This window comes from Nuphar pumila, chromosome 1, assembly GCF_984573655.1.
Source record: "Nuphar pumila chromosome 1, dmNupPumi1.hap1.1, whole genome shotgun sequence".
Taxonomy (NCBI): domain Eukaryota; kingdom Viridiplantae; phylum Streptophyta; class Magnoliopsida; order Nymphaeales; family Nymphaeaceae; genus Nuphar; species Nuphar pumila.
The window spans coordinates 31998072-32015546 of NC_143249.1; the positions used below are offsets into that span (position 1 = coordinate 31998072).

A 17475-nucleotide genomic window follows, 5' to 3' on the forward strand; every position below is an offset into this window, starting at 1 on the left:
TTAAAATGAATATTGAAGCTAATTAGGGAAACACAAACACTTATGCAATGCAAAAAACAACTAAACTGTTGATGATATATCTAATGATGAAATGCGATGAAATAAAGTGAAAAAGAAGCATTGATGATATATTTTTTTAAACTAGCGTCTTCCCCTAAAAAAAGGGAGAAAAATTATAAGTGCACTCCGAACCTTGTTTTTGAAGCTTGAACATCAAATTGTAGTGAGAACTCGATGAAAAAACTAAAGGCTAATTTTTCAAATTGCTCCCATGTTTTCAAATGCAACCATTCTGACAAATGCAAAATCCTCCCTTAGTTGATTTTGCAAAATCCGTGCCAGCATCCAAATGCAACCATTCTGACAAATTAACAGTTGATTTTGCAAGTGATGCACAATCCTCCCAATGTGGGCTACCCTGCAACACAATAATGGTTCCTGATTCTTTCCTCATGCTTTTTCTCCCAACCAGGGAACTCCCTTCCTGATCAATTGGATCACATTGGGTACATACATACTGTTCCCTATACCCAGTCTGCAAGCACGGATGAGTAAGTTCTATCTTGCCATTTATCTTTTTATTGATGTTTCCAACCTGCTTCTTGAGAAGGAGAGCTACAGATTTATCAAATGCATCATTTAGTCCATAACCAGAAAGAGAATATGCGCTAAGATGATGCTTAGCAGCTCCAATGCTAAAATCCAGACTTGTTCTACCATGCAAAATATCCCGAGTTTCGAAAGTTACTTGTAGTGAGGAACCGCCCAAGTCTAGAGAGCCAAATGTTGCTTTTGATTTTCCAAAACCTAATGTATTCATGTGATAATTAAGAGCTATCCATCCATAATAAGCTTCATCCATGCCACTGATAATCTTCACATGATCCTTCTGACACATGAATGATGAATTTTTTAAAATTAACCATGCCTTATTCAGAAGCCATTCTGAATCAGCTTGTGGTAGCCGTCGAAGACCTGCTGTAGCATAAAGGTATAAAGGCGTAGTCCTGTGTGCTCTTTTGGGTATTTGCTTCTCAGCCCACTGAAGAAGAGGCTCTATGGCAGACTTTAATCCCGAGATATTGTGTACTAACTTATGAAAACCTGGTTCTGTTTCCATACGACGATAAGCACGACCATTCCTCACAATGGGTTTTCTTTGAGGATCTTTAGGCAATGATTCAACTATCAATGGAAGACTTACATGGTGTCTACTGTTATCAGGGAACCACTCATAGACATAAGCCCGAGTGCCTGTGCTTCCACCATCCAAATCAACTGTTAATTTGTCAGAATGGTTTGCAAAATCAACTAAGGGCTCGACCCTGGCCTCAACGAGCACACCTTATGGCTCGAGCATGAGGCTGGCTCAAGCGAGGACTCACCTCAGGCTATGAGCCTGAGGCAAGCCCGGCTCAGGCGAAGCCTCACCTCAGGCCATGAGCTTGAGGCAAGGCAAGCTCATGCGAGGTTCGCCGCCGATAGCCCGGGCTCAACCTCATCGGCCATCGCCGGGGCATACAGCGTGAAGAAGAAGAAGAAGAAGAAGAAGAAGAAGAAGATTACCTGCGCGTCGTCGGGCGGTGGCGGGAGGTTGACGGGGAGCGGCAGGTGGCGAGTGCCGGCTGGCGAGCGGTGGACGGGGAGCGGCGGCTGGCGAGCGGCGGCGTCCGGACGGTGGCGAGAGCCGACGGGCGGCGGGAGGGAGAGGGCGGCGGGCGGGAGCAATACAGCGAAACAGGAAAAAGAGAAAGAGGGATGGGATTAGGGATTTACGCGACATTTAGCGACGGCTTAGCGACGGAATGTTTCCGTCGCTAAGCCGTCGCTAAATCAAAATACAAAAAAAGCGACGGAATATATTATGTCGCTACGCCGTCGCTAATTAGCGACGGATTAGCGACGACAGAGTTCCCTCTCTAAATCCATCGCTAAAATGGTGTTTTTGTAATAAAAAGTAGCGACAAAAAATGCAGTCGCTAAGTAGCGACAGATTAGCGATAAAAATTGTTTCCTCACTAATCCGTCGCGAATTAGCGACAGATTCTATCTCTAGCTAATCTGTTGCTAATTAGCGACGGAAAAAATCCGTCGCTAATTTCCGTCGCTAATTAACAATTTTCTTGTAGTGGGTGATCCTGCTCACCGACTGCTACAAGTAGTCTGCACTCATTGGAGGGCAACAGTCTGGCTGAGAAAGAGAAGCTCCCCCTACTCCAGCCACCGCCCGTCATCATCCGAGCTCAATGATGGCTGCCTCAATTATGCTCCTGCATGCTGTCTTTTGTGCACAGGTCGCCGCCCAACAGTCCTCTCTATGGACAGTACAAAACAGGATGCATTGTCCTGTCCATGAGCCTCCACTATTCAAACACCCCTAAAACAACACAAGTTCACGGTTCTCTAATCTGATGAGAGGGGAGGGGTCAGAACCGGCAAACCAAAGACATAAAATCATATGATCTTAGATATAAGACAATTCGAAATAGGCCTGCAAACGGATCAGATATGATAGGATATCTGATCCGAGTCTGACATTATTTCTGCATATAGATCCTTAATTTAATCAAAATCTGAATGTGCATTTGAATGAATTCAGATCAATCAGATTAATTTTGAATTTGGGTTGGATTCAACTCAGTATTTTAAGTGCATATCTAAAGTTAAACCAAATAAAAATCCGACCCAATTTCATTTTTTTACATGCAAATAGCTTATTTTTGTTCTATTTTATTTTTGAACTGGTATTACCTCGCGTTTCGGATTCAAATTCAACTTTACCTCCTTAGATCTGATTCAAATCCGAATCCTAACTATTGTTTATATTTCAGATTCGGATTCAGATCTGGCAAAATCTAACCAGAATCTGACTGACAGTTGATCAGGTATAACGATATTGCAGACTTTAGTGTGCTGCTACACATAATCTGCCCTCCATCTTCTACTAGTTCCTAGAGCTGACACGATATACCCCAGAGATGAATGGCAGTCAGGTGCAGGAGTGTGCAATGTGATTGCACCTGATCTGTCCTCAATCTGACCGTTTTGCACCTCTAATTTGAACTGTGGTCGTTTCATGTGGGGGCACAAACGCCACCCAGAGACAAAAGGGCTCTGGGTGCAGGGTTGTCCCACGCTTGCAAAATCCATGTACAAGGACAAAATGGCTGTTTTGTCCAAAAAACTTGTACCGGGACATGAGATTGTGGATAACACATGTCCTAGCATTTCCAAGGGTCAGATCTCACAAGGACTATCCAACTTAAGTAGGCTCAATTTCTGAACAGATTTTAGAAGTAACAGTTGCTGGTCCATAATCCAGATTGGATGAGGGTCCACATCTTATATACCATAACCTCAATGGGTCGGGTTTAATATCTCATGCTTCTCTGCTTCTTCTTTCCATGATTTTTTTTTCATGGTTGTTGCATATGAAACACGATCGTGCAAAGTGGGAAATGTTCATAAATCTGATTTTAATCTCTCTCTCTCTCTCTCTCTCATTTAATTAGCAATAATTGTAGGAAAATCCTTTCAATATATGACATGACCTTCATTAGCTTCAGATTAATTAATTAATTAATTAGGTATCTAGCAAATCTGTGTAAGATTTCCCTTCCCCATAACATGCACATATTTTATTAATAAAAACAAATTTGCAGCACGCCTGATTCCAATTCACATTCCGCAAGAAAAACCAAAGCCAATAAAAGAAGGCTCGGAAGCAAAGGTATTGGGCTTAGTTCTTATTAATTCTTTGCCAAATCCAAACATGCTCTTTTTTATCCCATTCCAACTAGAATAATAAAATGGCCAGCTTGCCATCTTATTCCCTCAATTCTAAATTTATCAATGTAATTGAAGATGGGAGGGGAATGGAGGGAATTGGGTATTCCCAAGGCATATGCAATTTCCAATTTCTAGTTCTTCGCTTTAACTTTTTCATGGAATCATATTTCAAGGTAGCACAAAAGCTATACGGGCACGTTTGGAAGCAAGAAAAATTCTCATGAGAAAAGAAAATTTTGCTTAATAACTTTTTAAAATGAAAATTGTTCACTTGTTTGTGTAACATGAGAAAAACATAATAGAAAACGTGAAAAAAAATGAACGAGAATGGGAAGGCTGTTCAGCACCCCTCTCAGTGAGAGAGAGAGAGAGAGAGAGACCTAAAAATGGTGGTGGGTGGGAGAAGGCTGTAGATGGAGGAAGCTCTTCTTGTGACCGTCCATGGGATGAGATGTGTGGTGGGTGATCCTAATAAAAAAGAATTTTTTGGTAATTAGAAAATTAATTCCTCCAGTACCCTTCGGAGAGGAAATTTTCTATAAAAAATCACACCTTTTGGAAAAAACAATTCTTGTTTACAATTGTTGAAAAAGTTGTCATTTTTTCTTTCCTATTTGCATTTTCCTTACCATATTTTTGCTTCCAAACACGCTCTATTGGCACAACGTCTTGCATGGCGCCGTTAATAAAATATGACCATATATTTTTTCGAGAAGGATTAAATATGATAATTTATAATTGTAAAACCATCAACACAAATAAGATTGTTTCTTCTAGGCTTGTCAATGGATCAGATTGTGTCCCATATCTGACCAACCCTGACCCGGTTTAGTAGGATTTGGCAAGCCAAAGTGATATTTGATTTTATATATATACATATTTTAGAATCAGAAAAAAGAATTTGATTAAAGAGTAGCTTCCTGGTATCCTTGGAACGTCAGGTTATTAGAGGGTGATTCGTGTGGTAGCAAAAAATCAAAACTATATCGACGTTGATATTGATATGATATAATTTAATTATAATCGGACGCAGATATAGTTTTGTTTCTTTGCTACAAATATCCGAACTTGATAGATATAAGAATGTAAAAAAACGGATATGGAATAAGCTTTTAGTCGAATCTGGTATTGGCTACATCCAAACCAAATCTGAACCGTTTACTTTACGTCCATAGTTTCTGCCCACAAGGGCTTCCCAAACCTGACTAGCTTGGTAGGCTTAAGGCGGTCAAGCTGTGGGATGTCAAGAGTTCAATACTTGCAGTGTGCATCTCTTTTTTGCTTCTAATGAACTATTTTATATGGCGTGAATTATTATCCTTTTTTATCAGCTTTTGATGGAATATATCATAGATGTATTCCATATAAGCACATAATGTATGTCATATTTATGATTAGCCGACGCAATATTCAGATATTTAAGGTCAATGCGTTTCTTTTCAAAAAGTTGATCTGATGACAGCAAAAGGTTACTTATTATATCACTTAATTTTAGTTTAACTATTTAAACGATACTTTTAACTTTTTTTTCTTTTTTTATAAAATTATTGAATCTCCCTTTTCAAGCCCTTTATTTTTGTAGCTATAAAAATAAGTGACACAAATGGAGCCATGACATCATATTGCAGGAGATCTGCTTGTCTGGCATGACATCACCTTTATCAGGTGGCATGATGAAAGCATTACCATTTAAAGGCTGCAGAAAAATAAAATATCATCAAAATATCGCCGATATTTATATCATGCTTTAAACATATGTCATATGGGTAAGGGGGGTACAGTTTCGAGTTCGGAAGTATGATGACAAATTCAATATATTTGTTTGTTTGTTTGTGTGTGTTTTAAATAGATTAGATCCAATCCACAATCCATATTTAATAAAATAAGGAGTAAACCGGTATTTTGATAAAAAGAAAGGGGCTGCAGAGATAATAAGTTTTTAGCAAAACTTCAAAACAAAGAAACAAAAAAGAAAGGAGTTCCAGCTAACAAAACTCCACCTCCCTTCCTCTCTCTTTGTTGGACAAGAATAAGAGGAAAGGTACCCTACGGCCGCACTATCTCTCACACAGCAAACGAGGAGGAGAAAGAACGGAAAGAGGTGCTTTTTTTTGCTTTTTCTCTCGCTCCCTCTCCTTTTTAGTGTTTCTGGTAGAGGTGTCAACGGACGGGTAGAGTTTGGTTCGGACTCAGGTGAAACCAAACTTGAATTGTACTTGAGTCTAATCGGGTCTACTATAAGATAAACCAAACTCGGACCATACCTGATAAATTCTTATTTTTTATCATTTTTACATTGAAAAAGTATGAGTCTGATATAAAATTTCTCAAACTATACTTGGGTCTATGTATTAATCAAACCTTCAGGTCCGGACTCAAGTTCTTCTGATTTATCACCGTACTCTCGAACCCTATAGGGTTTGGTTAGGGTTGTGTCCGGGTAAACCGGGCCCATTGACACCCCTAGTTTTGGTTGACCAAAAATAAATAAATAAATAAAAGCTTCGGTTAGCGGGTCTGGGCCGAACCCGACTCGGCCCAGGACGCACCAGGTGCGCGGGCGGTACCCGACGGCTGCCCCGACGCACCCATGTTACTCACGAATCGGACATCGGAAGGAAATTTCCGATACGCTTATTCCGTCATTTCCCATAGTATCGGGGGTTGGTTCGTCATAGAGTTCAGAAGAATATGCCGGGGGTTGTTTCGTCATAGAGTTCAGAAGAAGATGCCGGGATCATCGGTATTGTGAACGTCTGAGTGTGACCACTAAATTCCACCCCACCCTCTTCCCTCTCTCTGAATTCTCATTTCTCCCAACGGGTGCGTTGGTCCAGAACGGAGGAAGAGGGCCTCTCGAGACCGCCGGAGAAACCAGAGACTCGCCGGAATCTTCCTCCGTTCAACCGGGAGGAAGTGCTGACGCCTTTCCGATATAGTCTGGACGTAGGAACCGGTAAATCGACGTGCCCGCACCCCAGAGGAGCGATCGTTTCAGGGTTCCTCCCCTCTCTCTCTCTCTCTCTCTCTCTCTCTGTCTTTTCTTCTCCTTTTTGTCGTTCCGGATCTTTCGTAAGGGAGGAGAAAAGGTGTGATTTTGAGGTGGAAGAATTAAGGAAAAGGGGAAAAAACGACATCTTTCCTCCTTTCGAAAGCAGAGCCGCTTTCCGGAGCTTCCGATTGGGTTCCCCACGCTCTCCGAGCTCAATATTGTGAGAATCGGTGAATAAACGGGTGGAATTTGCCGGATTCTTGGCCGCTTTCGCCGTCTTCCATAGTGCGGCAGGTGGATTTGCTGTCTCGACGACGTGCTGGATCTCGAGTCCTCCGATGAGTTTCGGAAGGTGAGAATTTCGGCTCTCTGCTTTCGCTTACCTAGAGGGTCGATAAGTTATTGATTTTTCTCCTTTATTAGGGTATAACTTGTGTGGTTCTGAGGCGTCCTTTTCGAACGTCGGCGTGAATATTTCGTTTCATAAATTCCGATTTTCTTCCACATTCAGGTTTTCAACTTAAACCTGCTGGAGTTCGGTGGAAACCAGGATATCCGATCTGTTTGAGCTTGGATAGACTCGATCGGAGAAGGAATTTGAGTGATTTTTCATCATTTGTGTTGATTTGGAGGAGTTGCGGCCTGCTGCAGTACTCCGTCGATCAGTTTGTTTACACATTCCGTCTTGTCGGATTCAATCCACAGGAGATCATAAGGAAACTGGTACTTTTTGCATCTGTTAGCTTTGATCGTCTCATATGCGATTAGAAAACGATTGAATGCGTTTTTTCTTCGATAGATTTCGAGAGATTCTGATCTTTAAAAGTAACGAATCCCTCTTTCTTCTTTTTCTTGCTTGAGTAACGTAGTTTGACGGAAACCATCGGACAACCGGTGACAATTCACCGGCAGGCGGGTTCTGAAAGGAACCCGTAGGGAGAAGAAAGGATGGATTTAGACGATTTCCGATCGATATTGAGGAATTCCGGCGTGGATGTTTGGACCTTCATCGAGACGGCGATTTCGGTGGCGTCTTTGGACTACGGCCATGAGTTCAAGTCACGGCGAGACGGGCTAGCCGCGCGCCTCTACGCCAGCACCGTCCCTCGTTGCCAGAATTGCGATCTCGGCGCGGCTACGGGGAGCAAGAGGAAAGAGGAAGAGGAGGAAGAGCAGAAAGAGGAGGAGGAAGATGAGGAGGAGGAGGAGCAGGTGACCAGCCGGGGCATAAAGGGTGCGTCACCGGCCACTCTCCCATCGTTCTCCGGCGCTGCCCAGGAGGAGCACCACGGCTACGATCTCCATCCGGTCGATTCCGAGCAAGAGCGGCTTCTCATCATCAAAGGACAACTCGAAGATCCTGATCAGGTCAGAGCCATCCAAACGCACTCAATTCTCATCATTCTCTTTTCCCTCTGCAATTTCCGACTCGACCGAGATCCGATTCTTAATCTGCTTATTCTGTCTCGGGGTTTTCGAATCGGTTCAGCATAGTTTGCTACGAATCTTTTGGCGAATAACCTTTCGATTTTCCTCTTTTTTGTTTGCTGGAATCAGAGTGACGAATCGCTGGTTGAGTTGATGGAATGCCTCGCTGACATGGACATCACGTTCAAAGCCCTCAAGGTAAACATTTAGTGGCAGTTTTGGTTATTCGGGTTGTGTTTCTCTCTTCACCTCTCGATTCGTTGCTTTGGGGTTCACACTTGTCTCTCTGACTCTCTCGTGGTTTAAGGAAACCGACGTTGGTAGGCAAGTGAACGGCCTTCGGAAGCATCATTCCGGCGAGGTTCGGCGCCTAGCGAAGCAGCTCGTCAGGTACAAATATCGTCAACATCTAACGACCCGTTCCACTTGTTTTTGGCTCCGGGAAAATCTGCTTTCATCCCGTTCGACTCTGACGGTTCTCAGAAGCTAAGAGCTCTCTCTCTCTCTCTCTCCAATTCTTCTTCTTATTATGCAGGAAATGGAAAGACCTGGTGGATGAATGGGTGAAGTTGAACACCCCCGGTGAAGTGGGTGCATCCTCCATTGTTGGTAAATTGCAATCACCATTTTCCTCCTGTGATATATCCCCAACCCCCCTCCCCCATCAATGAGGTTCGAAGTCGAGACCTTTTGGCTATGACAGCCGACCCGGCTCTCACATTATTATTCTTATTATTATTGATAATGTTGAGGGTTCTAACTTCTAACATTTGATTGGTGGTGGGAGCAGGTAACGACTCGCCTCTCCAGCAGACACCCCCTCAACAAACCCTACCTAAGCCAATTCAAAATGGTAGCACCCAGGTAAAGCCTGCTCCCATGAAATTTGTAAAACTAGAATAGCAAAAAAAAAAAAAAATGGAAAAAAAAATCTCGAATGGTTACATAGATAAATCTTGGCTCAATTTCAAATTAAAAAGCAAAGAGACTTAATTATGTTAGGATTTTCTCATATGTCTTTTCTGTGCCTCAGGTCTCCGATACGCCCTGCTCCCCAAATCGAAATCGTGAGTACATCGGAATAATGCTTCTTTCCTACCTCTTGATTTTCCCTTTTTCTTTACCTGATTTGGTTAATATCCGTTTTGTTCTTCTTCCCTCTTGGCTTCTTTCAGATGGTTCGGACAAGAACAGCAACCCGGAATCGGGTTCGAAAGTTAAAAAAGGAAACGGTCAGAGGGTGGAGACGCAAGCGAAGCAGAATCCGCCCCCTGCCCTGTCATCAGCCGTCCCGGTAACAAATCAAAATCAACTAACGTACCCTTTTCTTAAGAAATATTGAGAATTTCATTTGACCCAATCTCTATCTTTTTTGATATCCCAGTTTCCCTCCAACTCTTTATAATATCATTCCTGTTGTGCCTTGGGAGCCCGCTTGTCTGGTGTTTTTCTTTATCAAGCGAGGTACAATGGCCCCAAGGTGGTCTCCAATGGCAAGAATCTATGCCTTGCCATTGGAAATGTTGCTTGAATAAGTGTGGGCGTAGTTGCCAGAATCTTCTAAAAAGAGTAAACCTACATGCTTTTGTTTTTTTGGAAAGAAGGCTACTTTTTTCGAAGAGAAATTCAACCTCGTTGATGTTGGCGGCATGCTTTTTATGTGAAAAGGGATTGTACTATATGCCTCTTTAGATAATAAGCGTTTGAACAGGTCATTTATTTGTGAGAGAAAAAACAAACACAATTAAAAAACGACTGTATTTTTGTAATTTTATTTTGAGAAAATAAAAGCGATATATTTGTGACCTAATTCATAAATTTAAATTGTCCAGTTTTTCTGGAGGTGTAAGTTTCTCGGCATTTTGGGTAAGATCAATTTAAAGTTAGATTTACCAAGTAAAAGCATTGATTTCATATTTTTTTTTATGTCATGTTCTATTTGCTTTGCTCATGTTGTGTCTTACGCTCTTCCCTCTAATACTTTTTAAACGTTTTGCACTGCTTTGCACATTGACATATTTCTTATGCACTCATTCTTGTTTCACTCTTCACACGGCTTCTCGCACCCGCTTCTTACTTTTTCAAGTATGACGCAGTTCTTTGAGCCAAATGGAGTGCCCGAATTGAAAGTTGCACAAAAAGAAAACTGCCCAACGTTGGGCTTGTTTTACGCTTCCTGCTTAAATGCACATTTCAAATACGGACATGAAGTTTAAAATAACTTTTCTTCCTTTTTCTAGAGAACTTGTGCTATTGTGGGTTTTTTTTTTTGCTATACAAAGCAATAACAAGGGCATTTTAACCACTGTTTGATGATCAAAAATCAATTGAATGATTTTAAGATCAACCGTGGTTGTACAAATTATAACAGCAGTGCTAATGTAATTACCGAAATGTTAGGCAGTTTTTTTTTTCTTTAAATAATTGAAAGCCTGATAAACAAGATTGACCTTTCTTTCTTTTGTTCTTGTTGCAGAAACAGAAGGAGTGCGCCATCGATCTAGAAAAGCTCGCGTCCGCAAGGAAACGGCTTCACGAGAACTACCAAGAAGCCCAAAATGGTGCGCCTTTCCTATCCTTTCACTCCTGATTTTCACGTTACTGCCTTTCTTTGTCTCCTCTTTTGACGGCCTGACGAGCCCGTCCCTTTCAGATGGGTCGGATCCGGTACCCATCTGGACCCACTGACCGTCTATCCCACAGAATTCATCTCTTTTTAAGGGGTTTTAGGGTTTTTTCTTAATGAGCTACTTTTGTTCGTGCTCATCCATTTTGTTGGAGCCCGCTGTCTGGTCCCCCAAACTCGCCGACGTTGCGTGGGTTTGAAGTGCGATCCTCGCAGTCTACAAACACCTTTTGTTTTTCTAGATCAACGGTCAGTGGACCATGGTTACCAGGACACCGTTCTCTTGGTTTTAATTATTGAACATAAATGAGGCTTGCCCCCTTGTGGGCCTATATATATATATATATATAGTGGGGGTGTGCATTGAACCAGTAATGTGCCTTTCTGAAATCTGGTTTTGTTTAACGGTTATTTTTTATTTATTTAAACTTTTGTAGCTAAGAAGCAAAGAACCATTCAAGTGATGGACATCCACGACATCCCCAAGCCCAAGAACGCTTTCTTCTCCCGCAACAAGGGTGGTTTCCAGGCCAAGCATTGGTGAGAGAATCTTATTCTACCGCAAAAGTTCTCTCGTGGTCTTTGAAACCCGAAGAAAACCCATTGGCTCTGAGTCAGATGGCCGTATCTGCGTCTTCGACGAAACCTCTCTCAAAAGAAAAACCCCTGAAGGATAAAAAAACCACCACCGAAGAAAAATAATCGGAGCCATCCAATCATTGGTCACCCTGAAATCGAGAACGTATATATATATATTAAGATCTTTATGTGTTACGGAATCTAAATAATTATAGCTTCCCTATTGCTGTGAGCAGTGAAGGTCCAGTTTTTGTCTTTAGTGCGATGGGAAAACCAGAGGCGCTTTGATGGTTGTGTAAGATGTATGCGGCATTTGTGGGTCTCTGGTGTGATGCCGTCTGATGGATCAAGTTTCTGATCTACCCTTAATTATGCTCATAATTACATACATTAACTTGAGCTATGCTATTTGTTCCGTGGATTTGACGAGTAAAAAAGGAGAAATAAGTTTTACCAGTTTTTTTTTCTTTGCCCCTTTTTTCGCTTTGTTGGTGACAAGGATATCGTTAAAAGCATCTAGTTAAGAATTTATCTAACATAAAGCTAAAATGAGTTGTATTTAACATTATTAAAATAATTAAAATACCTTTAGAAGGTGATACTTTTGAAATTGCATGGTTATTTTTTGAGGTCAAAAAAATGAACTTTGATAGATTCGAAAAGTTTTTTTTTTAAGTTGGACTTTTATTTTTTCTTTATATTTTAAATGTCATTTTTTAAAAATATTTTAATCATTTTAATAAAGTTAAATTTATTAAATTATTGTTATATATAATTAATTTAATAATTAATGAATCATCCCTGCAAATATGGGTGCGTTTCTCTAGACAAGGAGCTGTCTTTTTCTGTTGCTTTTGTATGTACTCACCTGTTAGTGGGACAGTTCCGGATAGACTTCACGCTTCCAGATATTGTGCTGTGGATACTGTGGGATTGCCCACAAACGTTTTCCGTAGGGGTTTGTTTCATTATCTGTTATATGATGCGTTGGCCGTGTCAGCTCACAGGTTAATGGATGAACTGGCTAGCCTGAACTACTTAATTAGTTGTTTTTTTCAAGTTATATTGCATAGTGGTTGTTTTTCGTAAATCTGACCCACAGTTGTATTTTGCATGGTTGATTTGCTAAGAAACAATACTTGGATCGTATTTTTTTGATAAAAAAATTAATACTTGAGTATATATGATATTTATAAACATTTTACAATCTATTTTCAAACCTCATAAAAATTTACCTTTGCGTCAGAATCGATGAAAGAATCAATTTCTTGTTCAGTTAGATCCGAGAAAAACATGAAAAAGAATCCTTCAAAAGCTTTGTAATCATCTCTCTCTCTCTCTCTCTCTCTCTCTCTCTCTATATATATATATATATATATATATATATATATATATATATATATATATATATATATATATATTTATAGGATGATCACCGATTGTCTTAAAAATTATGGACAATTTCTTCAAGGAATCTTCAGATAGTTTTCAATCTAAAGATAATAATCTTATTCGTCTTGGTCATGAGATGCTATCGTTTCCGGCTGGCTAATAAAGTGTCGAGGACTGATTAATTATTTACATCCGATTTGGCACAACATTTCCATCAAATGATATGTCATGCACCTGAGCCCGTTTTGTATCATGAATCCATACACCAATCAGATATTTAAATATTGATTTTGTTGTGAGTTGTGGTATTGAAAGCCAACCCATATATATATATATATATATATATATATATATATGAAATGCAGAAATCATGTTAATAGAAAAATAACAATGGTATATTTTAATAAAATTCAGGCCAAAGAAATCATGTATGGATGATCATGGCACCAGAAGATGAGGAAACAAGTTTGACTAAATGTTTTTATGCTCTAATCGGATTCGTATCCAGTTGAGGCTCCATTCATCCGGCTCCAAAACCTATTAGGTCGCATCCAAGTATATCTGACCCTGACTCTTACCCTTTTACATCCATACATGAATTTGGTTTCCGGGTCCTCCGAACAAAACTTTGATTTGGGGTTCCCAAAAGGAAACCCGGAGCAGTCAACCTAGCCATGATGGGCTTAACTGGGGTTTCGGATTTGGTACTACCCTTTCTTCATCCGAATTCAAACCTGATTATCTGTATCTGGTATTGGCTACATCTAACCAGATTCAAATCATTTACATTCCAACAACAACAAACTTATGAAGATTGGCTACCTAACTTTTCAGTTGTCACGGAGATTTGTATAGAGGTAAAATAAGTCAGAACAGAACCGTGTTTGGTTTCATAGATGGATCCAGACCCGATGCATGTATAACTGGAAATAGTCTAGAATGATAGGTCAATTCCTTTTTCTGAAATTGGATACAGATATACTTCCAAAGGAATGTTGATGGAGACGGTCATAATAGTTGTGTCGGATATGGACCCAACTATCTCTTAAAATGGGCCCCACATAGGACCGTGGTCCCCTTCTCTGAAACAGGTGGCGCATTCCAACTTCCCATGTGTGCCACGCCACTCGTTTCTAGGGTAACAAACGGGTCGGGTCATGGTTGACCCCATACCATTTTCATTTTTAGTGAATGGGGTTAAATTTTGGATCCTTAACTGACTAAGATGTCAAAATGGGCTCGAGGTTCAGATCTGATCTGAGACTGGCAACAAAATATCAGCAAAGCTTTGAAATGATATTTTTTATACAGATGAAATTTCCTTCAGTGTTTTTAAATTAAATATTATAGCAATATTCCTTGCCAAGATTTTCGAAACCGGTTTGTCAAATTCGGATGATACTAGATCTAGTGAAAATGGGTAAACTATCGACCCTACCTGACCACCTATAAAGCAAGTTTCTGTACGTTTTTTTGGTTTTCAAAATTTTATTTATTTATTTATTTTTTGAATTCTGACCATAAGATGTTTTCTGCATGACTTCATCAGAATTGGCTCTTAGATTTTTCAATTGTGACACGTGCATATAATTAAAAAACAAAAAAACAGCGGCCTAAAATTTTCATAAATATGTAAGGTTCAAAAAATGACATTTTTTTCCAAAAACATAATCCATTTATTAATTCTTAGTAAGTGAACTATACTGATGATATCTGAAGGTCAAATTTGTTAAAAAAAAGTGCTCAAGATTTATAGTTTATATAAAATCATGGATATGTATATATAAATAAAAGGGGAAGAGAGTAAGGGAGAGAGAGAGAGAGAGAGAAGAAAATTAGTAGCTTCTCCATTGTTTTATCACTTATATCTTTACACTTGGAAGAAACAGTCACAACCTTTTTTTACTTAATCAGAAGTTATAGATGAATTTGCCATTGTTTATTTTACCAAAAAACAGGCATTGTTGTGAACCAATTTTTCCAAAAAAATTGATTGCTTTATCATGAATAATATGAATTATTGATTTTTATTACCAAAAAATATTTTAATAGGCAACATTAAAAAAAAGAAGCGTTGGAAACGTTTATTAAAGTTTGTATCCTTGTTGGTCCTTCAATATTCTAATAAGCAACATTAAAAAATATGAAAGAGTTGGAAACGTTTCAATAGACAAATATTATGTTCTACTAAGTTTTACAACATTTTAATCGGCGGTACCAATGGGGGCTCCGCTTGTGTGGCAAGGGCAGTTAGTAAACGTCACGTTGCAAGTTATAACCCCAAATGTTTTGGTTGTATAACTGGTCGGGGTCTGCTGCCTAACCCCATCTTCCTCTATCCAACAAAAGAAAAACATTTTAATCGGCAAATGTTTTTTTCACATGCGGAACAGAGAAACTGCCCATCCCACTAGAGTTTGTGTACCACACGGTGGCGTCCTCTCCAGGGATGGCAGTGGACCGGAGGAAAACGGGACCCCACCCCGCTTGGACCAGTGATGGAGGGATTGAAACAGGGATGGAGGTTAAAATCAAAACCCATGTGGGGATGAACTTACTCTTGCCCTCGCCCTGCCTTGCCATCAATGGCGTAGCGTGGGGGGGGGGCAGGACTGTAGCCCAGTCCTGCCTCCCGAAACAGTTAATTTTTTTTTTTTTAAAAGCCCAGTCCTAGTGCAGCCCTGATTCCATATGAAATAGATTTTTATCCATTTTTGTAGCCCAGCCCTGACTGCAGCAGATAGTTTGATTAGTCCATATGAAATAGATTTTTATTAATAATTGTAGCCATTTTTTATTTTGTCTCAATTTTTTTTTTTTCACGGGCACTGCCCCCCAACCCCCGACTATCACACAAAATGTTTTTTTGCTACACCCCTGTTTGCCACCCCCCCCCCCCCCCCCTCACATGAATCCTACCTACACCACTGCTTGCCATGCCTCGCCTCGCCCCGCCCTACCCTACCCTACTCTGTTTTCGTTAAAAAAATTACTATTATACTCTTATACATATTATAAAATCATATATATACATATAACCCTTTCTCGAATCTCTCACCTCTTCCTCTAACAAGCCGCGTGAGCTCCCATTTCTCTTTTCTCCTTCCTCTCATTTCTCTAATGATGGAAGGCAGCAGCGGCGAAATGACCAGAGAAACCGGCCTTGCCTCACCCCGTTTGGACCGGGGATAGAGGACATGAAACAGAGAATGCACTGGTGATGGAGGTTAAAATCAAAACCCATGTGGGGGATGAAGGCGGGGATGCCTGGCAAAATTTTGAGACAGGGCGGGGGTTGTTCTCTGCCCCGCCCCAGTCCAATGTCATCCCTAGTCCTCTCGACCAGTAGGCAGGCTCCAACTTCACCATTTAGGGTGAGTTTGAATCGCAAATGCCGGTGAACGGGAGGTTCTGGAATGTCCATGCATGTCTGCAAACAAAACAAAATGCATTGTCCTGTCCTGTTCACGTGACCCCAAAACTGATTTTTTTGTTCGAGAAAGTCTTTTCTCTATTGCTCCATGGGCAAAAGGAGCATGAAACAATAGCAGACGTCAAATAACTATCTGTGGAATCCACCAATATTGTGTTTGTGCATCCCACATTTGCGTGGGGTTGATGCTGGGTGATATAGCCCAGGAGTACTCACCCACGCACGCACCATAGGTGCATCCTTACCTGGCTAGGTGCATGGGTGCCCATGACCTTGGTTGTTGTCTTTTATCTCTTTTAGTCATTGGGCTTGATTGGATTAGAGGTTTGGTGTAGGATTCGAGACCCAACATGTCTTGACTCAGATCCAAATAAAAGTGTCTCTCTATAAAAACACATTAATATAAAACCGTAGGTCATTATGAGAATTGCTTCCATGTTTTAGAATTAACCACCCTTCTCTCTCCCCCTTTACCGTCTCTCTCTCTCTCTCACTCCCTTTCTCATTGCAACACCCCCACAACATTCTCAAGGTATGGTAAGAGGGTAGAGCACGACCAAGAGCGCCTTAAGCCTCCCAATGCTTCACTTAGGCATTGAGCATATTGGTAACTAGCACCTTGGCCTCACTTCAACTCCCTTTGCGTGTGGATGCTGGGTTCCCCCATCCGAGGCATTGAGAGATTAGATCAACGTTAGTTTAGGCATTCTCCTTGTTAATCTTAGAGTTACAACACTCCCTTCTACGATCTAAGGGTGTCACGAGGCATCGATAACCTTTCAGAGAATCGGTAAGTCTCTCACGGTTTCGTTGTGTGCGTTGAGCGTATTGGAATCCACTTCCCACGTAGCTGCAGCCCCCTCCACTATGGGTGACACATAGAGGCCTCTTTCATGAGAGAGAACATCTCCCATGACAGATCTACTCCTGCACATACGATTAGGTGGTTTCGAAACTTGAATGCATTGTTGATGTCTCGTCAGAAAGTGTCAAATGAAGCCCCGAATTGCACATTCATGCAAGTACTGTGAGACCTATAATTTTTCAGCAAAAATTCTGAATAAATCCAAGATGTATTTTATGTAAAAGTAGCATATGAACCCGAAATGTTAAATAAATAGATTTTAACGAAGCAATTATACTTATGACGTATGTATCTTCGCAGAAATATTCTCAAACAGTCACGGAGCCATAACTTCCTCCTTAAACAAAATTAAGAGATTTCAACTAGCCAAC

General features: G+C 40.6%; 1 protein-coding gene and 1 pseudogene across 3 annotated transcripts; one reads left to right on the forward strand and one right to left on the reverse strand.

Moving 5' to 3' along the window:
* Positions 1-277: 277 nt before the first annotated feature.
* LOC149848588 (putative apyrase 7 pseudogene) lies at positions 278-2234 on the reverse strand (annotated as a pseudogene).
* Positions 2235-7009: 4775 nt separating this feature from the next.
* LOC149848589 (putative mediator of RNA polymerase II transcription subunit 26c) lies at positions 7010-11867 on the forward strand. Of its 3 annotated transcripts, none has more exons than XM_089996300.1 (10): positions 7010-7133; positions 7651-8149; positions 8339-8407; positions 8517-8599; positions 8745-8818; positions 9000-9073; positions 9243-9276; positions 9385-9503; positions 10686-10770; positions 11273-11867. In XM_089996300.1, exons 2-10 carry the CDS (start codon positions 7730-7732, stop codon positions 11377-11379), a joined length of 1065 nt encoding a protein of 354 aa, XP_089852426.1. In that variant the 5' UTR covers positions 7010-7133; positions 7651-7729; the 3' UTR covers positions 11380-11867. The 3 variants fall into 3 exon arrangements, with proteins under 3 accessions (XP_089852426.1, XP_089852418.1, XP_089852435.1); XM_089996292.1 differs by lacking the exon at positions 7010-7133 and adding an exon at positions 7205-7504; XM_089996309.1 differs by lacking the exon at positions 7010-7133 and adding an exon at positions 7446-7504 and having other exon boundaries at positions 7643-8149.
* The last annotated feature ends 5608 nt before the right edge of the window (positions 11868-17475 follow it).